This window comes from Limanda limanda, chromosome 7 (genome assembly GCF_963576545.1).
Source record: "Limanda limanda chromosome 7, fLimLim1.1, whole genome shotgun sequence".
NCBI classification, from domain to species: Eukaryota; Metazoa; Chordata; class Actinopteri; order Pleuronectiformes; family Pleuronectidae; genus Limanda; species Limanda limanda.
In genome coordinates this window covers 26,696,724-26,723,153 of record NC_083642.1, presented here as the reverse complement: position 1 = coordinate 26,723,153, position 26,430 = coordinate 26,696,724, and the positions used below count along the sequence as shown (strand labels likewise).

The window sequence follows — 26,430 nt, the reverse complement described above, 5'->3', positions numbered from 1 at the left end:
GCCGTTGAGCAATTTTGCCACACCCATTGAAAATTACTCCAGAATGCGTAAACTTTCATCACTTTCTGCAAATTTTTGTTAGTATTTGAGCATGTTTAAAGCCCTCGAAAAGCCAATTCATTTGCCTGAAAAAAAAAAAAAATCCTTACAATTTCAATTGGGCCTCCCACTGTCTCCCACTGTTCGTTGCTCCGGCCCTAAATAGATTGTCCAATCTATAAGTTTGTGAGGGTGAAGTATAAAACTCCCGTAAACACAACACAGTGGACTGATCTCCTGTTGGCAGGAACAAGGAGATATGAAGTGAACAACTGACTTTTGTAAGAAGTCTCACTTCTGCGATTACTGCAAGTTCCATTGATAGAAACTAAAGAGCACAGCAGAGTCTCATAACTTGACTGTAACAAATACGAACAAAAGATATGAACTCTTCATCAAATGCAATGTCTCGTGACTTAGTTATGCAAGAAGAGGCTCTTGTGACTCCTCATTCACTATCCCAGTTTCATATGCAGGAAACTATTCTAATCAGACTAACACAGTGACACCGTAAAAAACATCATAAGAACAGCTCAGCTCCATCTCAGCTCACACTGTAGAGTTGATTTAAAACCTACAGTAAATGTCAACACAGAAATCTACCTGGACCACAGGTCGTGCAAGGAACTATGGAAGCCCATTTCCGCCACTGGCATGAAGAAAAAAAAATTGTATCTCATAATTATGACTTAGTACCTCATTATTATGAGATAGTATCTCATAATTATGACTTAGTATCTCATTATTATTATTTAAGGACATTCACATTCTCAAAAAATCTTTAAAAATATAAACCTGTAGTTCATCTGCCCTGGGTTTTGACACTCGGGCAACATACATGCCCTAATATATTGAGGTTGTAGAGGGCATATGCATTAGGAGAACATGATTTGAAGACACTACTTGGAAAAATGTCCTATGCCCCATATTTATCTGTCTTTAGCATCTTTCTAAAAATGCAGCTTGAATTCAGCTGTCGTCAGCTTTAATTTCTGCAAATTAAGATAAGACTCTTTGAGAACTTTGTAAAGCGCTATGTAAATGAAATGTATTATTATTGTTATTAAGACGTGACACATTTTTTGCTTGATTAAGTAAAGAATTTCAGCAGTGAAGCATTCACACTGCATTTGCATTTGGTTACATGGTTGTTGATTAATTTTTGACCATCCTCACACATTACTGTATATGCCCCTATATATTATGTATATAATGTATATTGGATATCTGTACAGGAGAATAATACCTGTCTAATTCCAAAGATTCTCCCTTCTCTCTCTAAGCAGTACCAAGGTCAGGTTATAGATAAAGGACCAACCAAAAGTACCTTGTAGTGTCTACGCTTACAGACTTTCATATCAAACTCAGATGCTCCAGAGAGGCACAGACTACAACTCTTCTGCCTATTTCAACAGTGGCTAGACGTAAGGACAAAATGTGATTTATGAATGCATATTTTAGGCTTAATTATCCAATAGGATGCCATCACCTAAATGTAACATAGAGAGTGAGAGCAATTCTAGCCATTCATGGATGTGCTGTTAGAATGGGTGAAGTAGAGGGAGATACATGTGAAAGCTGTGGGAGACATCTTCAGACTTGGGGTCAGAATTGCTCATGTTACTCTGTTAGTGTTTGTATATTGTACCACCTTCTGGTCTCCTTGATGCATCAAGTCTGCATTAACATCTTCTGCATAAGACATTAGCTGCTGCCTGAGTTCAACTTTCACCAGCGTCCAGAAAACTTCCAGAACAGTCGTGGTAAAAAAATTCAAGGATTTATCCCCAAATCTTCATGAACGTTTTCTTTCTTTTACGCGCACACGCACACACAGTGCTAATGAATAACTGATTTATTTGGTAAATCTTTAACAGTTTCAAAACAATATTCTTTGCACTGAATGATTGATAATTACAGCCAATATTCACACACACAGTGAAGGAACTTCTATGTGCTTACATTCAGAAAGATAAATAGCTGGGTGTCACAGGTAAAGAGAAGACAGAATCAGGGGCACAGGGAGCTCATGGTTAAGAAGAAGTGCTGTCAAAGGTATACACAGGCACAGAACACAGAGAATGGCTACTTTTTCAATGGAGTAAATCCATCTCTAATACGTTATAGTACATGTTTTGAGGTAACATAGACAAGCAACATTTATGTCCAAACTATATTTAAATATGAATGATTTCAAGCTCACCAAGTTGTTCACATTGTCATGTGTTTTCTCCTTTGTAGGGATAATTACCCTTGTGAATTGTGATTTTTCAAGTGAAATATCATCACTTTAGGCCCGATGATAATTACTCATGTAAACAACATGGATGATAGAGTCAAAGTCTACATGTTCATGCTTAGTCCCCACTATGTAGTTTACTCCTCAGTTTCCACTATGCCACTGGAGTGAAGAGAGACTAGAAATGGGACTGAGGCAAGAAACACTGATGGGCATGGGCATCAGTGTCCCACAGGCAAGGCACGGAAAGGAAAGGAAAGAGGGAGGAGGGGAAATTACAGAAGAGGTGCTGGGAGTGAAAAAGGATGGGGAGAAAAGGTATGGGTTGCAGAATGGAAAAAAGCTACAGCAGAAACATAATCTGTGGAACGGTTCTACGAAAATACTAAGTTGATTCTTTTTGTTTAACTTGTTCATACTGTCATCTGATTTCCACTTGATTCCAACATATTAAACATTTTAAATTGCTTAGTACGTATTTGTGTGTGTGTGTTTGCATGACAGAGAGAGTAAGGTGCAAAAAATGTTTCCCCCAGGCTGTGCCCAGAGCTGGCAGCAGACAGGCTGAATGTCCAAAATGTAAATATACTGTACTATATATCTGCGAATGTGTGTGTGTTGGTGTCATGGTGTGCTGAATTCTGCTCATGTTACTGTATACAGTCCATGACATGTATCTGCAGTGTGTCCATATCTGGAGCCTGGTACTGGCACTTGGGACAACATAAATCTGGCAGCTCCTCAGCTCCAGCTGCCCCTTGATCCCCGACTTGAACCAATCCCTGATTACGGAATGAGGTGGCAGCGGGCACCGTGTTAAAAGCTGGACCAGGGAACAGACCTAAAGGGAGAAAAAAAAATCTTAAAAGAAAATAATTGGAGAAAATATATTTAATCACAACAATGTCAACCGTCTGTGGTGTCACATTTGTGGCAACCAGATGAATCTACCTCCAGGGTTCTGTTTCTTTTGGCTCAGTTTGTTTTTCGCACTCATCAACTTTTATCACCAGGATCATCTTCTATCGGCACAATCCTAATCTAAAGTAGTGTATTGTAGTATTTTAAGAGCAATTAAATTGCCAAAAATTTGATAAAACATCCAACAAAAGTATAGATGAAACTAACAATTATTATTATTACTATATACTACTAGTGCACTGCTCGTTCTACACATGCCAGACAGACAGAGATTTCTCCTCTTTCCATATTGTGAATTGTGTATAAAAATTTTAAGAATGATGCGTCTTTGACATGCTCCAGAGCTACGGCAGAATTATTCCTTGTCATGAAGAGTCCTCCTCAACCAGTTCTACTTTGCAGAGCTTGTTATTAACTCTATACACTTTTTATAAACAGTCTATATAGCAGAGTCAAGTTAGAAAAATGTTTGATCATCCTACCTGGTTTATCTGCAATGAAGATTTTATGGTATATAATGTTTTACATAAAATGAAACTGAATTTTCCTATTACTGTTCACGTGTGGTTCATACAAAAATGTAAACGATTCACTGAACTTTAGTTCATTTTTAATACATTAATAGTAGTTCAGCTCGATAATGCATTACAGAAGCAAAAATAACATTAGGTTATTACTTTGATGACAAATCATCAAACGGGAAGTGATTATGTGATTTTTGTTGCCATGAAGGGAATTAGCCCGTGTGCTATGAGACTGTCTCTGTCTGATATCTGAGGACATAGAAGAAGACCTTTTCAAGCCGGTCCATAGACTGTAGACAAACTGCCCTGCACTCTGGTGGTCACCTGTTTATTTGACTTTTATTAATATTTATCATGTTGCATGTCCAAATCACACAAACTTCAGCACTGCACTTTCTCAGGCCCCCTAAGTAAACACATGCCAAATGTGAAGTTGATTAGATGATCAGTTTGTACAATATGAGTTCCACGTACAGAAAGATAGACGTTTGTGGAATTGGTAGGTAGATTATTATTATTCAAACACTCTATTGATATAAAATAGTGAAAATAACATAACGAACTGTTTAGTGAAGGTCTGAAAGTCCTGTTTGAAAGACTATCACGTAAATATATATATATATATATATATATATATATATATATATGTATACAACAATTTGTGTGAGTTGGTTTTCATGTACCTTGTGGAGGAGGAATGTGTGGCACCCGTGGTGGAAAGTCTTCCACGTGCCTCATCTTCATTTGCTCCATACGTGCGCTGCAGAAGTGAAAGCAGACAAATTTCATGAGGGCTTTCAATACACGGTACAAATAAAGGTACAGCTCTGACTGCAGGTGGGACATGATGCTGCATCTGATCAGCACTTGAGATCTGTCTCCCTGCTGATGGGCTATACGGTAAGATTTCAACTTCCTCAGGCCCAAAAAAGCAAAATAAACAAAGCAAGAGTTGTAAGACCAGTACATACTGTACACCTTCAATAAATCTTCCCATTACCCATATACAGGAAACAAATAATAATTTAAATGGACATGTGTTATTCACTTACCGTGATGTGGCATCCTGTTTGAGCCTGTCAATCTCAGTTATGGCCTGAGTCAGTTGGTCCTGCAACTCCTCTTTCTTCTGGTTCAGCTTCTCTCTTGCTTCTCGCTCTGCTAGGAAATCTGCCTTGTAGATCTCAGCCTGAGGAAACGCACAGACAGTGACAGAGGGCGGGAGATTTGACTTTAGCATCCCATAAACATCTTATGGCTGATACAATATTTGTACATGATAAGTGATGTACGACAATCTGACATTCACACCGATCTAATGCCTGATCTGTCTTCCAAGAGAAACTCTGTGAAAATGAGCACTGAATGATATAACTTATCATTTCATACTCAGTTGCCACAAAATAGAAATAGAAAAGTAAGTAAAGGAAAACAAATACATTGGGAATTTGGCCACGCTACAACACAAAGCAAGTGGAGGAGACTGAACAGACATAAAAAAAAAAGTAAATGTCTATATTGTATGTATAACACAGTTTTTTTATAACGGTGGAGTTCAAATACACATACACACACACACACACAGGGCCCCAGACCCCGCCCCCACTCGCATACATGATCTGACACCATTGATTAATAATAAGTTTGTCATCTAAATCATAACCATCTGATCCTGTTTATCTGATCCTGTGCTAAATGTTTAATATTTATTCAAGAGCAATTTTTGTTAACGGAGTCAGAGAGTCTTTATTGAGGATATTATAATATTTTAATTCTGATTCAAATGTCAGACTGAAAATTTCTTAATAATTTAAATTTCATTGTTCTTTGAAAGGGATTTTATTGCCAGGATTATGCTGTAATATTATCATTATTTCAATCGTATGAAAATTGTTTCAAAATGATGACAATAATATACAACAATAGTAAAACAATAATTTCTGGGATAATTTATCATCCAACAAAATTTGTGCTTGTGACAGACCTACCTGAATATTGTATCATATTTTAATAATGCACCAAGTCTGAGGTTTCCTTGCAGTTTACAGCTTTAGTTCACTGAGAATTTATTTCATAGCCAAGCAAAATTGGAATTGAACAATGAAATATCCCTAACTGCATCGATATTGAATTGAATCAGAAATCGAATCGCAACCTTGTGAAGGGGAAATCAGTGGTGATACCCAGCCGTAATCAGCATGTACTTAAAGAAACAAAAGTAAAAGGGAAGAATATCCAATTTCAGAATAATATATGACAGGATCAAATCCGATGTGAGAGGGTCGCTGCATGTGGACACAGTGGAGGACCTGCTGAGAGTAAGTCTTGAGGGAAAGAGCTTGGAGGAGGCTGATGCCAAGGAGGCTGAACAGATGAGCTTGAGTCAGAAAAAAAGAGATAAAAGGCCCAACTACAGGGGTTGGCCTTCAGATGTGCCAGGCCCTAGTGGTCCTCAGGGGGGTGTGTTCTAAAGGGAGGGGAAGGACACATATTCTGTAAGAGGACGTTCCTTGTTTACTTGTTTTGTTGTGGTTGTGCTGTAAAGTCAGTAATCAACTTTCAAACTTTTATAATTGGTGTTAATATTTTAAAAAGCACCATTTAACATTTTTTCTCAGCACTTAAAGCACTACTTCACAAAACAGCCTACATCTCTATTTTGTAAATTGTCTATTTATTACCAAAACATTTATGATGGGGAAAAATATGACTGTGTTGCGTTGCATGTTGTTGCAAGTGGTGCACCTAAATTTGATAACTCGTAAACTTTTCAGCAAAGAGCACCAGTACTACTAGTAAAAGAAAGTTTGTCTGGAGCCCTGCCCAGACGAAATCACTACTGAAATGAACCAGTCAGAATCCAGGAGCTGAACTCACTGATTTAAGAACAGTGATGTGAAGCATGTTGCGTGTCCTGAAGCATGATGGTTTGAAGAGTGATGCGAATCAAACAAATCAACTACAAAGTTACTCATGACAGTTATTTGAACTGAACTAAATTAAATTATTAAAATGAAGAAAACTATTTTGGATCCCCACATCTAAAAACAACCTGCTCAAGAGGTCGGATCCCAATCTGTCTACCAGGTATGACTGTACCTGAGCAGTGAGGACAGGAACTGTCTCCAGTGAGCCTTTCTGTTGCTCCACCTCTTCCTTCAGTTTATCGATTAGATCCTGCTTCAGGGCCAGCGCTCGCTCTGCCTCCTCTAGTCGGCTGCACAGATCTCCTCCCTGAAGGACAAACATACAGCAAGACACATGAAGACTTTTATAAATTAGGTAAACAGCCAAAATAATGAGAGATGTTGAACTGTGTGTTTACCTCACTCTTCAGTTTAGAATCATAGTCTCTAAAGAGGCACGTGTAGGCATGCTGCAGTTGTGTTAGTTTTTTCCTTAGAGAAAGAAAGGAAACATAAATTTACCTTACAGTATAAAATACCAAATCTCAGGCATCATGCTGGAAACAGTGGAGAATTCAGAATGAAACTGAGCAGCTGTTATTATCATAGTGAAACCGTTAACATCATACTGCTAATGAATCAAATGAATTACAGGTGTAATGCCTTGTTACGGAGCCCTTTCTGTCCTGATTTAAAAAAATCTTTTGAGTTGGTGAGAGAAAAAAATATATATTAATGTATTAATATATTCTGCTCAAAAGTTAATACTTTTTTTTCTAACAATCCAACGTGGTACTGAAAAGGGGTTTCAACTTTTATAATTACTGAATGATACTACATAACACTGAGGTCAAAATGAATCAATGATGTCATTCATAGCAACAGGTATTACATGACTCAATGTTGGTTAAACCTGTTTCTTATATTGTTTTATCTATGAATTAAAAATGAATTATGATGTAATTTAATAACCAGTTGGGACACATCCATTTGTGTGTGTGTGTGAGTGTGTGTGTGTGTGAAGAACACACTTCTCCTCTGTGACCACATGTCTCTCTTGCTTCAGGGCCATCTCCAGGCTCTGGGTCTGCAGCAGAAGCTTGTCTGTGGCCACATGATTCTGCTTCCTCACGTTCTCTAGCTCCCGCTCTGTCGACTGCAGGGCCCTCTGTTTATTGGTCAGCCTACACACAGGTAAACAGAAATACATTAATAGAGAGACGACTCCATGTTCTGTATATATTCATGCTGTAGTGACGTGACCACTCACTTGTCTTCCAAAAATCTGCGTTCGTGCTCGCTTTTGTCTAGACAGCTCTGTCTCTCGTTCAGTTCTCCTAATAAGGAAGTTGCCTGAGCTTTCAGAGCCTCACAGTCCTTTGCTAACTGCAGAAATACAACGTGTTTAAGTTAGTGGACTAAATGCTGATATTTAAAGACTGTTCTACAGCAACACCATATTTAACTCCATTAAAGGGCCCATATTGTGTAAAATTAATTTTGTGGGCTTTTACTACCCGTAATACTTGAAGGGGGTCAGCAGTAGGAACCCTCAAAGTACAAGAAAACATTCACTCCGCAGACTTTTTCACTAAGTCCATTCTAAGAAATATGTTATCGAAACATCTCGTTTTGTACTTCCTCCCCCATATGATGTCATTCAGGATCGCACTTGTCTCTCAGCCCCACCCAGCCGGTACCAGTCCAGCCTTCTGGAACAGAGAGAGTCAATGTGCCAGAATGAGACCGATGATAGGCCTGGTCGCCTGTCACTCAGAGTACAGTCAGCCAATCAGAGGAGGGGCTCAAGAGGCAGGCGAAAACAGCCTACTTCTGACGGCAGCTCCAGACAGAGGCAGAAGAGAGGACATGGAAATACACATTGCAGCATTTTTTTCAACTTTAAACCCCTGATATATCATCTTAGGAGTACCAATACCTCAAATTAAAATATGGGCCCTTTAACTGGAACATTTTATATCTTTGTCGATCATACCTGAGAACAGTCCTTGTCCTTCTGTTTCAGCAGAGCTTCAGTTCTGTCCCGCTGAGCTGAACTCTTCTGCAGGTAGTCAAGCTTCTCCTCAAGCTCCCGATACCTGCAAAGAAACAGCTGCCAGATCATTTCAGTACTGACACAGGCTTGCATCTACATTCAAATACATGTATGATTGTATGTATGTATGTATGTATGTATGTATGTATGTATGTATGTATGTATGTATGTATGTATGTATGTATGTATGTATGTATGTATGTATGTATGTATGTATGTATGTATGTATGTATGTATGTATGTATGTATGTATGTATGTATGTATGTATGTATGTATGTATGTATGTATGTATGTATGTATGTATGTATGTATGTATGTATGTATGTATGTATGTATGTATGTATGTATGTATGTATGTTTGTATGTACGTATGTTGCAATATTGCAATATGAAACATTTAGTCTTATTTAATGATAAATTACAAAATCATCAGTCTGAGAAGTAGCAACTGATGCCAGCAATCAGTTTTTTGGCTTTTGTGGATGTATATGGAGTACTCTTATTTTTTATTAAATCCAAGTAATAATGCCATATTAACATGTATAATAACTAGCAGATTTTGTCGATCGATAAATCAATCGATAGATACCTTATCCTGATGCTTGATCCTGAAGTAAATTCAGTTGTCTGCTACTCAACTAATTATTATATTGTTGATAGAATAACTTTGTCTTAACGTTGCCATACATGACAGGAGATTGACAGAAAAACTACTTGAGACAACACAGGTAAGCACATAAAGAATTAACAATAACAAAACAAACTAAAAAATAAACACATACAGTGAAAAAATGAGTTAAAACGTAAGAGGAAGACAGTGTCACATGTAGACAGCGGACATGCACACAGTGAAAAAGAAAGCCACACAGAGCGGTGGGCTCACCTGCCCTGTGTGGCCTGAAGCTGCTCTGTGAGTTTAGCCAGGCTAGAGCTGGAAAAGGGAATAGAAAGAAAGGAAAAGGAGGAGGAGGAGGAGGAGGAGGAGGAGGAGGAGGAGGAGGAGGAGGAGGAGGAGGAGGAGGAGGAGGAGGAGGAGGAGGAGGAGGAGGAGGAGGAGGAGGAGGAGGAGGAGGAGGAGATCTCAAAAGACAGGCTTTTATCAAGCATAAGTAATGCTACTTAAGCAAGGTTAATTGAAAATCAACCAGTCTGAAAGATCCAGTGACTTCAAGTCAAACACACAATACAAGTCAGTTTAGCGCCGTTAGTTCCAAACAATGAATACAAGTATTTTGATTTAAAGGGGAAATATTTGGTACCTGTCAGAGGAGTGCTGTGCCTCAGAGCGATGTTGAACAACTTCCTCAGCAACACTGTTTGCCTGTGAACACACACACACACACACACACACACACATCTTTAAGATCACCTGTGTCTATCCCTAATCAAGTGTACCTAGTCTCCAGTGGTCATAGAGACATCACTTACAATTAGTTGAGTCAGGTGACAGACCTGATGTACCAGAAGATTAAAAAAAACATGAGCAAGTAATAGCCGGGCAATTAATGGTCTAAAATATTTATACAAATTCAATAGTGCTTGACAAAAGTTTGAAATGCGATCGAGTTTAAGACAAATTATGCCTGTGTGGATTTTAAAGCTGGTGTAAGCCATATAAATTCAAAGACAATTCTGCTGATTTCTCCTCACAGTCCACGAGCTGTAAGTTGTGTGTGCGCTGACCCGGAGACCACTCCACTGTTCCATGATAGCCAGAAGTTAATGTCACTGAAAAGTCGTCTTCTAGCAGCTCTTTGAAGTACAGGTTCAGTGTTTTGGAGGCGTAACTTTGACCAGAGGTCGGACAGGAGGAGGTGCAATGTATTTGTTGTATATTTTTTAAGGGTAGCCTGCTCTTGCTAGCTTCTCCAAGACAGTGTTTTGACGAAAATGCATATTAGTTTTAGTCTAGTTTTAGTCATTTTTATCCTTCTTAGTTTTAGTCTAGTTTTAGTCGACGAAAACAAATTACATTTTAGTCTAGTTTTAGTCGACAAAAACAAATTACATTTTAGTCTAGTTTTAGTCACATTTAATAGCCACATTAAACTCCTTATCTTCCCTTCTCAGGTCCAGGGACCCCCTGTGTCGTGTCTACAACTGCATACTATTCTAGCTTGCAGTACTTACGTTGTCCATTAGATGTCCCTCCTATAGGTCTATAGCAGGGGTCGGCAACCTTTACTATCAAAAGAGCCATTTTGCCCCCTCTTCCCCCAAATAAAATTTGTCTGGAGCCGCAAAACATATTTGATAACAAAGCTGATAAAATGTTATATAAAGTTATACTATACTAATCTGTAGATTATTGCATTTATGAAATTATAGAACAACAATAAAGAAAACTGTTGACATTTTATTTATTTTTACCTGTTACAACAAAGCGAAACACCAAATGCTTATGAAGAGGAGAAGACAATACACAGGCAAGTGTAGGCCTACTTTGAAATAAATTAAACGCAGAACTATGTAGGGTTATTTGAGTCATCCCCATATTTGTGGGAAATGTATGATATAAGAAGTACCCTATTTTGAAATAAATAAAAACATATAGCTGCAGCCTATATATTTTAGTTGGCGTTGGCGAAATGTGGAAACAAAAAGTTAAAGCAGATCAGACCGGAGGAGGAAACTGAAGCTCGGTAGAAACCAGCTGCAGCCTCTGCTCTGATCCAGAAGCTGCGGCGCTGATCTCAGAGCAGCTGAGACCAGAGGAACTCTGTGTTTTCACTGTTTCCATAGTTAAGAAGTCAGTGACCGGCCTGCTTCACATGAACGAGCTCTGATCTCACTGTCTCTCTGAGCGAGTGCGCTGCGGCAGGGGGCGGAGCCTCGGGACCGGTGCGCTGTCTGACAGACACACACACTCGCCGCTCCGGGTACTTCATGACGGCCTGATACGATTATGTTTTTAAAAATTGTTGTGACTTAGTCAACCGCCAACATTTTCGTTTCGTCTCGTCTCGTTAACGAAAATTAAAATAGATTTCGTCATAGTTTTTATTTTCAAAGATCCATTTCGTTACGTCTTCGTCTCGTCTTAGTCATGGGAAAAGGGGCGTTAACGAATATTTTTCGTTATCGTTATCGTCAACGAAATTAACACTGCTCCAAGATTACCAAAACCCACAAACATTTTGTGCAGAAGCATTTAAACGCACAGTTTCGTCACTTTTTTAAACGTCCAACAAAAAGAAAAATCTGTGAACATATATTTTAAACAAAATTTCCAATGATGCTGGCTGGACATTAACTTGGTCATTATTACAATTAATGCATTCATGTAAAAGCAGGATTTTACTGTTTGTATGCAAAAATCTTAATTTGTAAAGTAACTATAGCTAGATAGAAAATAATAGTGGAATTAAAAGTATAAGATTTGCCTCTGAGATTTAATGGAGTAGATGTATAAAGTAGCATGAAATTGCCAAACTCAAGGAATGTTGTCCCTCAAATTTTTACACAGTAATTTAGTAAATGTTAGATTCCATCATTGTTACCCTCACATCAGTACAAAAAAGCAAACATAATAGAATGCTAATTTATTGGGTCTATATAATTCAAATTCAGTTGTTCTAGTCTCCTAGTCTATATAGAGTCTTGTATATGGGTGACTGAAGTTCTTCCACCTTTTAAATAATAGCGTGAGAGAGCTGCCCGGAAATTATAGTTTACCCACTTTTTACAACCACAGCCCTGCTTAAAACGATTAGTTGAATTCTACATTTCCTATGTTTTGTGATTTAAAATACTTTATACAAGCACATGTTTGCATGTTCTTGTTACTCTTATTTTCTCATGTCTGTCATGCTCTCTGAAGTACTGCATCACTGCACTTGTTCCTTGGAAAGAATTTCTCCATATTCGAATCAAAACGTTACCTGTGCCTGGGCCAGTTTGGAGCGTAGCTGGTCAATGCAGCGACACATCCGCTCCCTCTCTTTCTCTCCCTCTTCTCTGTCCCTCTCCAGCTCTTCATTCTTCGTCCTCAGCTCTTTCATGCCTTCCTCCAGCTTTTCTTTGTGGCTCTTCAGCAGCTGCAGGAACTCATTTGCACCTTCCACGGGCTGCGGGGAAAAGACAGGTAGTTGAAAGAAACAGAGATGCGTGGATGTAGAGAATCAGCACTGACAGGAGCAAATTTAACAGAGATAGACTATGTTCACCCTAGCAGAAAAGTAGAAATACACCAAGAAGTAAGATAACACAAGACGAAGGGGGCCCGTAAAAAGAGATCAACTGGGGGGTATTAAAAGTGCCAAACAGGGCTTAAAAATAATGTGCATAATTCAAAGTGAGAAAAAGAAAAATTTATAAAGGTTAGTGAACAACCTCCATTCAATCCAGTTTCTGCTCGGAATTCCAAGACAAATACATGGAAATAAGTAAACTATAACTACTTTCAGTTGAGTTATTTGAATATTTATTTAAAATGCTGTTAGTGACCATTGTTAGGTTTTGTATTAAGAACTCAAACAGTGGCCTTTTTTTCCGAGCAGGAAGTGAGGGTTTCTGACCAGCCTGAATGCAATGGCAGACAAGGTGGTCGGTGAAGACTTAAACCAAACCTATAAAACGTATTTAAACAAGTCTGTGGGAACTTATGGGTGGAATTAAGATGGAGTGAGCAGTCTCACCTGGCCATTTCCCCTGCCCATTACCTCCCCCAGTACCTCTGAAAATGAGGTGGGGGGAGTGGGGAGGGAGCTACTCAAGGAGACATCCTAGGCACACGGACAGACCCATTAGATATAAAAATAAACAAATGCATCAATATTAAAATCAACAACAGCACCATACATCTTACCAGGCTGCGAGGTGGTGTGGTCTGTGTGTGTTGATCCATCTCTTTGACTCTCTTTCTCTCACGCTGATCTAGAGACTGAAAGACGGAAGAAAACTCATACAACTTCACTCATTTACATATAGATGCCTGGCCCCTTGTGAGTACCCTAAACGGGACTTATAATACTTAAAATACCTTTTTCTCTGTCATATAATTAATGTTACAAAGTTGGATGTTCATATTTAACATGGTCGACGTGGCCTCATCAGACCAAAGCTCAGGTGTCAGAGTGCTGTGAACACTATTCCAGGGTTATTTATACTAATGTCAGCTCATCACAGATTTCTAGATTTTCTAGAGCTCTTCCTTCCAAACACGGCTCCTTTTCTCAAAACGCTTTACTAAAGAGGTATTCCAGGCATTCGATGTACTCAAGCACACAACTAATCCATGGTGCTGTTATCACATAAGCAGTAGTTTGGTGACACCATAATAACACAAGCAGTATTAACATCTCCTGAAAGCAATTGCATATCCCTATATGAGAGAGGGGCATAAAAATAAATATATTTAAATACAGATTGTGATGCAAAGATTATATCTGCAGTTATGTTACACAGGGAGGCAGGTTATCAGTGTAATATCCATCGAGTCAGAGAACGTATTCTGTAATCTTTGTTGCTGCTGCTGTTTGTTCTGTCCTCATGAACGGATCAGGGCTCATACAACTTCGTATGGATTTGAAAAGTTGCCCTTTCCAAACTCCACACCAGTGAGAGGATGAGGCGGCGCTCATAAGCACTGGTGCACTGTCCCTCTGCAGACTTCCGGATGTTCAGCCAATCAAAATAATGTGAAAATTAAGAAGGGCTGAGCTAAAAATATCTGTTTCCGACAGAGGCTCAAATAAGAGGCTGCATCACAGGCGGTTTGAAGAAAATTAGGGCTTTTATGTGACTTAAGCAGGGCAGCTCTGGTAGAAGAGTTTCTCTGTGATCATTTTAAATGTCAGTTAAGGCAAAACCACTGCTCTTCAGCTGTCTTTAAACGATACTCGTTTGTTTTGGCTGTGTGTGAAATCACTCATTGTCCACTATATAGTGAGTTTGCAATTTCGTAGTGCTCTCCAAACTATAGTGGAACATTGTATCTGACAGTGCATCGTGAAAAGCAGTGTTAAACCAATGGTCACTAATCGAGCAATATCTACCATCATGTATTGCGCTTGTGGCGTTGACGGAAGAAAAATGGCGGAGAGGAAAGAGGGCAGCACATCTCAGCCTTCTCTCTCTGGCCATTCTACTCCCTCTTAATCTTATCAAAAATATCTGAAATATAATGAGGATAAAGACAGGCAAGTTTATATTTTCTGACATTTTCACAGAGCCACCAGTCTGTTTTAGCGGTTGCCTAAAAGTATTAATACTAAGTGAAAAATAAACATTTTAAAGGTATGATGGGATTTTCCACTAGCTGACGTTGTTGTTGTATGTTGTAATCCTGCAACAATGATGTCATTACCTGCATGGAGAAAAGTACTAAGTAGTATCTGAAACATTTATTTTTTGGCCGATGAGCCCACTATATAGTCTTCTGCATAGAAGTCCATATATAGTCAAATAGGGAGTAGTAAATGAGAGTGCGATTTCGGCCACAGCCTCTGTCAAATGTCATTATCACAAAATAAAGTGCAGCAGCTTGGAATATTCTCTAACACTGGTTAGAGTAGAACTTAATAGTATAGGTGTGCACAGTGAGCAATAGGGGACAGAAAAAGGTGACATGCAGGAGCATGAAAACCATCTCTGTCTCCCTTTACTCCCTTTCTCTCCCCCTCTCTGCGTAAGACACAAAGGAGCAACTCAACTTGGGGGCCCAATAAACACTGGCAGTGGATCCTGCAGTCATAAAGTTTGACACTCGGTTCCAATAACTTTAAATATATTATTGGCTTGTGACCTACAGTAGGTTGTTCACATTGACATACATTAGACAGGTGTTTAAAGATGTGGCACAATTACAGTAACTATTACAGGATAATGACATATCCTCTGCATACACATGACAACACAGGATCAATCTATATCAAATGTATATCATGTGTTAAAAGTACGAAAGCAGCCGTGTGTCTCTCACCATGCTAACCTGTGGTCCCTCGTGTGGACCGTTCCTTGCCGGGCGTCCCTGCAGGTCTTCTGTCTGGCTGGAGCAGTGAGATGACGGTGAGGTTGGTCCATTCACCAGACTCTGTAAGGAGTGGTTTTCCTGGGCCAGCCTCTCCACCAGGGACCTGGCCTCCTGGAAGCGAGAGCTGAGAAACTCTCTTTCCTCTCTCGTCCTTCGTTGCCATCCCTCCATCTCCTCACAGCGCTGACGCAAGGTCAGGTTGCTTCGCCGCAGGGCCTCTGGAGGACAGAAGGGTAAAGGCCAAAAGTACATTAATATGTAACATGATGCCACACAAAATCTCTGGTACAATTAAATACAAGGGGGACACAGCTTATTCTGATGAAAATGAAAGGGAACTGAAGCAGAGGGCAGGGCAAGGTGTGAAATAATTGAGGTGAGCCTGCACCAGGAGCTGATCCATACAGAGGATACCTATCGCAAAAAGGTGGAGGCCCTCAACACAGAAAAAGGGGACCTATAAGATGAGGTGGGCCCACTGAAACAAGTACAGCCACAGCTCACGCAAAAAGATGCAGTTGAAGGTGAAAAATGTTGAGGAGGAGAAGGACGAGCTGAAGGGGATGAAGTAAAACCACAGAGTTGGAAAAAAGACAAAGAAAGGAGAGAGAAAGTGTTGGAGCAACCTCCCCTAATCCTTTCACTTCTTTCCTTTATCAATCAAATTGTATTTGTATAGCCCATATTCGCCAATCACAATTTGTCTCATAGGATTTTAACAAGGTGTGAAATCCTCTGCCCTTAACCATCAACAAGAGTATTGAAAAACAAAAACAAAAAAACTTTCAACAGGGTAAAAAGAACGTAGAAACCTCAGAGAGAGCCACATGTGAGGGATCCCTCTCCCAGGACGGACAGAAGTGCAATAGATGTCACTTTACCCCATCTTACACCTTCCTTCCCCCTTTATCCACCTCCCAGTCCCACCCCTTATTCCTTAACCCCAACTAGGGTTGCAAAGGGGCGGAAACTTTCCGGTAAATTTCCGGAAACTTTCCATGGGAAGTTTCTATGGGAAGTTCAGCTCGGGAATTAAAAAAAACAAAAAAAAAACGCAAATTAAAAGCTGAGCAATAAAAACATCATTCAAAACTCTATTTTAAAGATGTATGATATTTAGCACAAGCTGCATGTTGAATTTTAACCCTCCACTGTGCATTCTTCCATCACATGCACAGATAATTCCCAGCATCCTGCACTCTACAGCAGGGCTATTGAGGCCTGCTGTAGTGTGCAGGACTAATCAGGTAAGTTCAGATGATATTACTGGGGAAAATATATTAGCATGCTGATTGAGGATTGTTCATCTGTTCATCTAGCCTATTTCCATTCATTTATCCATCAATTGTAAAATATGTTTACAGACGATTCCAATTGTTTGGCTAACTATTTATATCTCTGGCATTGCATTAGCATTTTTTTACAAACTGTTTCCTCATCTTATTCTACAGAACAATTCCACGTGCACTATCTCATGTGTGGAGACATTTTACCCCATCCAATGTAGAAGGAAAGGCTGTGTACATTGCAAATACTGTGCAAAGACCTATGTTAAGAATGACACAACAATGCAGAAGCATATTGTATCTCAATATTTTTTATAACCTCAATATTTTTTCTAACCTCCAAATTTTTTATTTTATTCTATTGTATTGTATTTTATTGTATTCAAATATACCGGCTGCTATGACGACTTCATTTCCCTTCGGGGATGAATAAAGTTATCTATCTATCTATCTATCTATCTATCTATCTATCTATCTATCTATCTATCTATCTATCTATCTATCTATCTATCTATCTATCTATCTATCTATCTATCTATCTATCTATCTATCTATCTAGATCTATCTATCTATCTAGTCAAGTGCCCAAAGTTTCCTCAGGGCTCAAATCAGCCTATGACAAAACAAAATGTTTATATTTATGTCTGTATATGACAAGGTAAATACAGTTAGTATAAATGACCCACAACATTTCCAGTTTATTCCCGTTAATTCCCATATATTCCCGTTTATTCCTGTTAATTCCCGTATATTCCCGTTAATTCCCGTTAATTCCCATGGCAAGTTTCCAACTTTGAATAATCCCGGTATTTTGCAACCCTAACCCCAACCCTTATTCAAATTCATGTATCTTGATGGAAATATATGGCATGTTTAGGTGACTGATATTTATGAGTGAGTGAAATTATGTGAAAATCCAAATAAAGATCCAGATCAAGTGAATTTAAATTCAGTTTCATAGCTGGACTGTTGAGTCTTGGTGGAGTCCGATTCTAGTATAAGACTATTGTAAAATATTTCAGATAGAAGTACTGATATACAATGAATGCATTTACTTTTAAATTGCCCACACACACACATTATGTACTTTCTTTAACATGATCTACTGAAATTACCATTTAATGTTCCAACATTATGGCTACATTGATACTACTAGGTTTGTGTTTGGAAACGCATCAACTCTGTTACGGATACGCCTTGTGTCCTAACTACTCCAGAGTTTTGGAAACGCTGCTGACCCCATTTAAGGTTGAAAACTCCGGGCTGCGTTTTAGTAAAGAAGTTTGGAAATTATTACATCGACACTCACAATCGCTTGCTGATTGGGTCTTTTTTTTTGTCACAATGCAACCTCTGCTGATTCCTCAGCTTCTTATCACATTACCCTCTTCTGGGAGAAAACAACCAGCCTTAGCCTTGTTTTCCAGTGCAGAGCACAACATGGTTAATGAATCATGAGTGTTGCTGATCCGGTTGTCTTTACTAATAGTTGTTGTGCATTTAAGTTATGCATTTTACAATGAAACAACTGTTTACATGTGTAGGGGGCTAACTTTTATTCTAGCAAACTGTGCCAATTCTGTAACTAACAACCAAATGCTTCCTGCTCACACCAGCGCGCCCATGCCCAGTGTATGTGAGTGGTCATGTGATATACCTTTTCAGGCTTGTTAGTATGGATATGAAACCAATACAGAGCCAAATCGCTTGTGTGGAAATAATAGTATGCCAAACACATTCCACTTTACCATCTATTTAATTCCGTAAGTAATCAGTGATCAGTACTATGGTGAGTCATTACTGCTTGATTTGTTACCTCTAAGCTGCTGGTTATCACCCAGCAACCTGGTCACCACTTCATTGGCCGCCAGCTCTGGTGGGACGCGGAGGGCGCCTCCACTGTCCTCTCCTGACATGTCCCACTGCATCGGGCCATCCGGCTGGGGCTGCACCATCCCTATGGATACACATGCACAATGTTATGAACAGGAGTATATATATATTCATCCTGACATACAGACACATGGCAGAGACACCTTGACTTTCACTTTCTGTTTGCGCTTTCCTGTAACTCCTGGTCCCTGTTCAGAGAGGAGGCCCTGTGGCCCGCTGATGTGTGCTGATGTGCAGACTCCTCTGAGCTGTCAAAGCAGGGACCGGTGGTGTGCAGGAAAACATGACGTCATCCCCAGTAACCACGAGGCAAAGAGCTTCGGCTGGGACACGAAGCTTGATTCCGACATTTGTTTACATCAGAATTAAAAGTAAATCACTACTCGTCCCTTGAAATGCGGGTACATGTACGTGATATGACCACCAGATGTTTACTACAGCTAACACCCATGTTGTTTTTCTTCCCCACAGTGACACATGATCGAATCTGACCCCGGTCCACTTACCCTCAGTCTGGTTCCGCGTGTGTCGTTCAGGATAACACACTCTTCTTCACGTATTACCTTTGAGTGAGCGCAGCCGACGTTATTTATCCGAGCTGCTTAATGCTAGCGAGTTAGCTTCCAAGGTAGCGAGGGTAATAAATCCAGCTACGGAATACTCTGACGAACTCGCTCACTGACATAAAGTCATCGTACGTCTTCTAAACGGCACCTGTCCCAATGTCATGAAGTTATCCTTAGACGGTGTGGTTGTTAAGATGGGTTAAGGTTATCAGTCAGAGCCGAGGCGACTGTTGTTAGCTCCAGAGGAAATGTATTTTACCCTGAGTGCAGCCTCTCAGGCAGCACTTCCTCTCAGGCTACATAAGGCTAATAGCCAACTCTAACTAGAAATGTCTCAGCTGCTGATATTTTAGGATGTCTATTGGTCTCTTATAGTGTAGAATCCCTAATTTCCTTTTTCGTATAAACCAGGGAGGATAAACACCAAGTTTTCTATCTTCACTCTGCACCATCTAAAAAGCTCTGCACACAATGTCCAGCGCACAAAAAATAAACAATATGCCCCTGCTGTTGTATACCTCTGCCACTGTGACCTTTACCTTTGGCTACCATAATCATATCAGTTAATACTTGAGACCAATTGAATGTTTAAAAAGAAAACACTCCACAGACGGCCATGGGTTCTGCCTGACAGGCTGAACTGAGGGTAAATCAATCCCATCTCCTCAGGAAATCCCCTTCCTTCTTCCGCAGTAGGAGATGACGTCATGCGTCTGCAGCAGCGGCGCTTCCTGTACTTTTGTGCTCAAAGCGAAACCATATGAACACGTCTCTGAGAGAAGGAGGCGACAAGATGCTCTCTGCACTTCTCCTCCTGTCGCTACTGTCCGCGTGGGTTCACCCAGCCTACTCGCTCTACTTCCACATAGGAGAGACGGAGAAGAAATGCTTTATCGAGGAGATTCCAGACGAGACCATGGTGATCGGTAAGATGCTAACTGGACGATGCTAACTAACTAGCCCTGCACGCGAACAGATGCTGAAAGATGCGGCTCTGAATGTGGCAGCAGCAAACACACACACACACCACACACACACACACACACACACACACACACACACACACACACACACACACACACACACACACACACACACACACACACACACACACACCTTAATAAGGCACGAAGATAGTCTCCTAATGGCGTCTGTAGCTGCCGGGCTACCTGCTAACACGTCACAGTGATGTTCCCATTGAGGGACAGCGTTACACCGGACTTTATGGCGTCATATTCGGAATAATTACTGTGATAATAGACGCTAGGCACAAAATTAATCATATCCCTGTTGTCGATTTCATGATAGTAACCAGTCTGATAGAGCTCAAACATGACAGTTCCCAAACGTTTCCTGGTCCCCTCCTCCTCTTTCCTCTACCTCTCACCGAACCGGTTGGGGCAGATGTTCGCCCACATTGAGTCTACACTCTATATATATATATATAGTCTATGGTCTACACGTTTCTTCCAGTTCAGAGATTTTTTTTCTCCACAGATGCCCAAGTGCTCGCTCTGTAGCTAGTATTTGACGCTATACAAATAAAGTTGACTTGAATTTAAAATGATGTGGTTGTGCTGATAGCAGTGTAGGATGGTTTGTGTTCAAGATGGAACACATTCTTGTTATCATCAACTTGTCTTCCCACTATCAAAGCTGTTGACTTGTTGGAGATGACATGAGCGTGTAAAACGAGGTTTAAATAAGCAGCATTTCCCCCCTGACTCTGATAACATCATATTAACGTCTATCATAGGGATTTGTAAGAGTTTCTCATAGACACATTTATCATCTCATATGAGTCTGCACCCCCCACACTACTCTGTCTCTCATCCACAATACGGATAGACACAAGATTGAAATGGATATATTTAGATCATAAACCTATGTTTATGCTAGAATAGCAGTTTTGCATGTCTGTTTTCAAATGTTATCCTGTTGATCAAAATATGCATCTAAATTTAATGAGGTTTTTTAGTTAGTGTATTGAGTCTTTATTTATTAAATGCCACTGTGTTTTACTTGCCAGTATGGTCATTTGAAAGCTGGTACCGATATTGATAATTTACAGTTGATGAAAACTCATGTATTGACAGATCACTTTTTGTACACATAATGTAAGTAAAATGTAGAAATATCGATGATTTTATGAAAAACGGTAAAACCTGTTTCTCTTTACTGGTTGACAGGAAAATACAGCACTCAGCTGTGGGACAAACAGACCAATTCCTTCCTCCCAGCCACCCCCGGCCTTGGGATGCATGTTGAGATCAAGGATCCAGATACAAAGGTCAGGACAGAGAAGGTAGAAACGTCCAAACACACCCACATACATATGAATGCAATCTTAAGATTCTTCTCTTACATCTCTCCCAGATAATCCTGTCTCGTCAGTATGGGTCTGACGGACGGTTTACCTTTACTTCCCACACTCCTGGAGAACATCAGATCTGTCTGCACTCCAACTCCACCAAGATGGCTCTGTTTGCAGGTGGAAAACTGGTATGGTCAAAATCATTATTTTCATGCCATTTTACCTGATCAGTTATTTTCCTTCATAATGTTTCACATAAATGTTGATTACTATTGACCATACTTTCATATTTTACGTGTTCAAACTGGGACTTTGAGAAATAAGTGCAGCATCTTTATATGTACTGATTAAGGGCTGTGTCATTAAGTTCACTTTTCTTAATGAAATCATGTCAAATCAGGGTTAGATTAGTCTGATGAGCGGAGTTACCATAGAAACGTGTCCATCCCTGGTCAGGTTAGTTTTAAGGCTAATGTGCACCTCAGGCTGAAGTAGTGTTAAAATCACTCTGCATCTGATTTGACCAGTTGGGCTGAAAGGAGAGAAATTATTACAGATTCTAAATTATTTGCTTAATTCTACAGCTGTGGAGTATGAGATATGTGTAGAATTAGTAGCAGGGTCTGCACAATATTAAGAGCTGCAGACTTCTAGTGAGAGGCATTTGTGTTCTCTCTCGTATGGTCCGTCACACCCACACTGGAGTTTCCAGTTACTCTGGCTCCTCAGCTTCGGGCCCTGGCTGCATGAAGGTTGCGAGGTTACTGCAGAGAATTACTTTATCTCACCGAATTTGTCAGAAAGATGATGGTGTGATGGATCAACTGTGGGACAATCAGGACAAGACAGTCCTACCACATGCAGCACAGCTAACATGCGAGTGAGGGAGGTGTCACCTGGGAAGAACACAGAGATGAACATGAATGCAAGGCCTTTAAATTATATCTCCATGAAATTGAAGAACTGAAACAAATTAACAGTGGTGTATGATCTTATTAACACACACAAGGAACTGATACTCTGAAAGTAGCTGTATGGAGACTGTTATATCATAGTGAATCAAAACCACTTCATGGAGATGTTAAGTTCCTAAAAAATGTGAAGTATCTTTTTAACATGAATTACTGTCTAATTCTTAATCTTATAGCTATGGCACATTAAGTTTCAGCACATATTTATTGATATTTACAGGTACACAGATCATCAACATTAAAACCCAGTATACTAGACAGTAAGGGTCCCACTTGAATACGACATGGTCCACCAGTGCAGATCTACAATTCCACTTGTCCGCAGAACTAGGTCCCAGCTAAGTTAGATTTCTGCATTGGAGTTATTAAAAATTGACTCCTACTAGAATCCTATTGGTTTTTTTTATGTTGGCTGATATAACTTGTTGAGGTTTATGCAATCTTCCTGTAATACCAAACATATAATACATATAATACTATGTTTTTGACTATTATAAGCATTTATACAGGTATTAGTCATTCTGTGGGAGTTCTCGGGTCTGAGACCTCTGTTCATATATGAGAAAACAAACATTCACTTGTACTAGGATGACCTGATTTATAATATGTAGGTTAAGATCTGTCTGTTCGTCAGTAAATATTTAGTTTTAGGAGCAGAACTCAAAAACCTTTTGGATTTTCTTTCACAGAACGTCATGATTTTGTGTATCTGGTCCTGATTTGGAGCCTATTTTGTGAAGCATTTTATTGTATTTTTTCTGTAATATCTATCTAATAAAACTGTGAGTGGGCTCTCAACTCTCCACACTTGTAAATTAAAAAGTCCGAGGCTGTTCAACAAATGACGGGCGTCACCATTACATTTATCATTTTCTGTACATTCAAATTTCTCATCTATATTAATTTCCCTATCATATTTTTTCAAAAGCAATCAGCTGTTGTGTATTAATGATGGAAATCTTAAGTGTTTAGCTAACTGAGCCAGCACCAATTGATCTCCCCTTCCATGTTTTGTTGGTTCCAGGGGAAATGTCATCTCCTCATGACAAAACATTGACAGGAATATTCCAATCAGCCATTTATCATTCCTTTTAAAAGTTCACAGAATTCAAGAGTGTAGATTGACATACTTTCTGTTTTGTCTGATGTTGCAGAGAGTGCATCTGGATATTCAGGTCGGGGAGCATACCAACAACTACCCTGAAATCGCTGCTAAGGACAAACTCACCGAGCTGCAGCTGCGAGTAAGACAACTTCTGGACCAGGTTGAACAGATCCAGAAGGAGCAAAACTACCAGAGGGTCAGTTAAAAGAAACGCACGTTTGGCCAGGTCATGTGGAGATTACAGCTTTACAAATACGTTTAGGAAGTGGGTATATAGTGACATCATCCTGTGTTGTCTTTTCCAGTATCGGGAGGAGCGTTTCCGCATGACGAGCGAGAGCACCAATCAGCGTGTTCTGTGGTGGTCCATCGCTCAAACACTCATCCTCCTCATCACTGGGATTTGGCAGATGAAGCACCTCAAAGGCTTCTTTGAAGCCAAGAAACTGGTGTAGCGTGTGTGTGAGTACGGGCAGCATCAGGAAACAACATAAAACACAAGAAGACAGACTTGACTGAGTGGACCAGAGAGACATCCACCCAGAGCCACATCCAGAGGAAGACACGTAGTCTTACTATCAGTCATAAATGGTACAAGCTAATTTATTCCGTCAGTTATCAGTGCGGGGCATTGTTTTTTTGTTTTTTTGCTAATGTTTTAAGCTGTTGTTGTTCTTCTGTTAGCAGCAACACAATAGAACCCAATTCCTACTGCCTTTCTTTTCATATTTTCTTGACATCACTGGTTAGTTTCTGTTTTTTTGGTCCCTGTTCAAGAAGAGGATGTTTTTTTAAGGTCACACAGGAGTGAGTGGGTACAGCAGGAGATGTATAACAATGATAATGTTAAAGCTGTTAATAACCAAGTAAAGCAGCTTTCAGACATGCACCGAACTCAGGAGATCCTCCGGAGCTGTATCTGTGAGCGCAAATGTCCGATTGAGAGCCTCCAGAGTTTCTGTGGACTTCTTCGGTCTTATCCCTGTTGAATAAGGTCGGAGTGGCCGATGTGAGAACACGGCAGAACATCTTCCACAGGATACACTGCAAGTGATAGGGTGTGTTGACATCTCGAGCAGGCAACAGCAAACTCTGGAGAAAGTCTGGACCCAGTCCTCCGGACTTCCTCTGGAGTTCATGTCTGAAAACATCTTGATTTATTGACTCCTGATTTCATTTGTTTGTTGTTAGTGTTGCACATAGTTTTATATTTTGCTAACATTAGCTTTTAGCTGTGGTCATACCTGCAATGCAAATATTATACCGGCCTTGATTCCTCACATTTTCATGCTCTGACACTTTGCTTGAACTCCTGTATTTAGTATTTATAAGTAGAACATAAACACTTAATGGTTTATAATTGCCTGAAATAAATTGTATTTATGACATTTTCAGCTTTTAGTAATGTATTGGTGAACACTTAAAATCTCCTGTGAAGCAAATGTAACTGGTGAATAGATCGATTATTCATCTTTAATGATAACACAGTGTTTAAACTTGTGTCCATCCTTCACAGGTGAGTTTATAAATCAAAACTCACAATGACATGTGGAACCTGAAGATTCATTCTTAGAGGTAGTTTGACCAAAGAACATGAATAAATTTAATTCAAGGTTCACTTACAATTTTTTTCTAGTAGCTCTCAGCCCCATCTTGTGGCCTTCATCAGAAAAAATGGTTTGTAGTAATTTGGAGTAATTGTAAATAAATATTCCACATGACATAAACACAGTAAAAAAAATGTATATAACTCAGATTTTATATGTCAACTTGTCATTTAGTATTTGTCTGTCACAATTACTTCACAGACAAGGCTTTGATTAGAGTGCATTGTAAACCATTGCGTGTTGACCTCTTATCAATATGAAACAGGGGTTTAAATGAAGTGTTAGCATCCATCCCTCTACTGCCTGTACAGAGTTTCCAGGGAGTCCAGTTCCCTGCTCATTTTACCAGAGCACGGCCTGTAGTTAGTTTGTGATACTCACCTGTGATTAGCAGGATTCTAATGACCGGTGTAAATAACAGGTTTAGCTTATTGATTGTCCTGTTTGTTTTCTAATGCCTTTCATATGAACTAAATGATGTGCAAGTCTTTACGTTTGTTTCGGGTGTGTTGAGTTTTTTTCCTGCAACTTATTTATTGAGCAGTCATAGCCTGGGTTTTATTGCTTTGAGACATTTGTATTTCTCAACACTGGACAGCATTTTAATTGTTAGATTCCTAATGAGGGAGCATTTGTCAATTGGAAGGAACGGTAACTTTTATCCTATATTTTAAATGTCGATTTAAAACAGCCCTTGTGCAATGTTTTCAATTTTCTTTTCTATGTTACAGTATCACTATTCCAGCCTATCCAGATGTCACGTGCACGTTCTTAATAAACAAACTGATCTAATTTGTGCCACTTTGCCTCAACTTGAAGAAATACACAATAAATGGCAGGTTTTTTTTCAACAGTACAATTTATTGCTTGGCTTCCCTCAGAGCCAGGTTCCAAAGTAAACAAGGCCACACCTTGTTCGGACAGCACCCGCCGTCTACCCGCAAGCTGATGGACTTCCCTTTAAATCACAACACAGAAAAATACACCAACCTTTGACATCTTTGAAGAAACCACTGCGATGCCATCACA

The 26,430-nt window shown here is 39.6% G+C and overlaps 2 protein-coding genes across 5 annotated transcripts; one reads left to right on the top strand and one right to left on the bottom strand.

The window, feature by feature from the left end:
* Positions 1 to 1,879: 1,879 nt before the first annotated feature.
* ikbkg (inhibitor of nuclear factor kappa B kinase regulatory subunit gamma) lies at positions 1,880 to 19,653 on the bottom strand. Of its 4 annotated transcripts, none has more exons than XM_061074520.1 (15): positions 19,345 to 19,653; positions 18,762 to 18,902; positions 15,609 to 15,877; positions 13,494 to 13,568; positions 13,324 to 13,410; positions 12,568 to 12,753; positions 9,946 to 10,007; positions 8,626 to 8,728; positions 7,900 to 8,015; positions 7,661 to 7,813; positions 7,049 to 7,121; positions 6,823 to 6,957; positions 4,776 to 4,912; positions 4,407 to 4,483; positions 1,880 to 3,119 (listed from the first exon to the last, which is right to left on the bottom strand). In XM_061074520.1, the coding sequence occupies exons 2-15, from the start codon at positions 18,898 to 18,900 to the stop codon at positions 2,929 to 2,931; spliced, it is 1,803 nt and encodes a 600-aa protein (XP_060930503.1). In that variant the 5' UTR covers positions 18,901 to 18,902; positions 19,345 to 19,653; the 3' UTR covers positions 1,880 to 2,928. The 4 variants fall into 4 exon arrangements, with proteins under 4 accessions (XP_060930503.1, XP_060930504.1, XP_060930505.1 ...); XM_061074521.1 differs by having other exon boundaries at positions 15,618 to 15,877; XM_061074522.1 differs by lacking the exon at positions 13,324 to 13,410.
* A 483-nt stretch (positions 19,654 to 20,136) lies between these two features.
* tmed4 (transmembrane p24 trafficking protein 4) lies at positions 20,137 to 26,193 on the top strand. The gene is made up of 5 exons (XM_061074524.1): positions 20,137 to 20,330; positions 21,594 to 21,694; positions 21,781 to 21,906; positions 23,844 to 23,990; positions 24,100 to 26,193. The coding sequence occupies exons 1-5, from the start codon at positions 20,165 to 20,167 to the stop codon at positions 24,247 to 24,249; spliced, it is 690 nt and encodes a 229-aa protein (XP_060930507.1). The 5' UTR covers positions 20,137 to 20,164; the 3' UTR covers positions 24,250 to 26,193.
* The last annotated feature ends 237 nt before the right edge of the window (positions 26,194 to 26,430 follow it).

Excerpts from the sequence above, each read along its gene's own strand:
- ikbkg (XM_061074520.1), bottom strand. The coding sequence starts at position 18,900 with ATGGTGCAGCCCCAGCCGGATGGCCCGATGCAGTGGGACATGTCAGGA. Across the intron at positions 10,008-12,567 it reads CCAAACTGGCCCAGGCACAG|GCAAACAGTGTTGCTGAGGA; the intron begins GTAACGTTTTGA and ends GTGTGTTCACAG. Across the intron at positions 6,958-7,048 it reads ATTCTAAACTGAAGAGTGAG|GGAGGAGATCTGTGCAGCCG; the intron begins GTAAACACACAG and ends TTTGTCCTTCAG.
- tmed4 (XM_061074524.1), top strand. The coding sequence starts at position 20,165 with ATGAACACGTCTCTGAGAGAAGGAGGCGACAAGATGCTCTCTGCACTT. Across the intron at positions 21,907-23,843 it reads TGTTTGCAGGTGGAAAACTG|AGAGTGCATCTGGATATTCA; the intron begins GTATGGTCAAAA and ends CTGATGTTGCAG. Across the intron at positions 23,991-24,099 it reads AGGAGCAAAACTACCAGAGG|TATCGGGAGGAGCGTTTCCG; the intron begins GTCAGTTAAAAG and ends TGTCTTTTCCAG.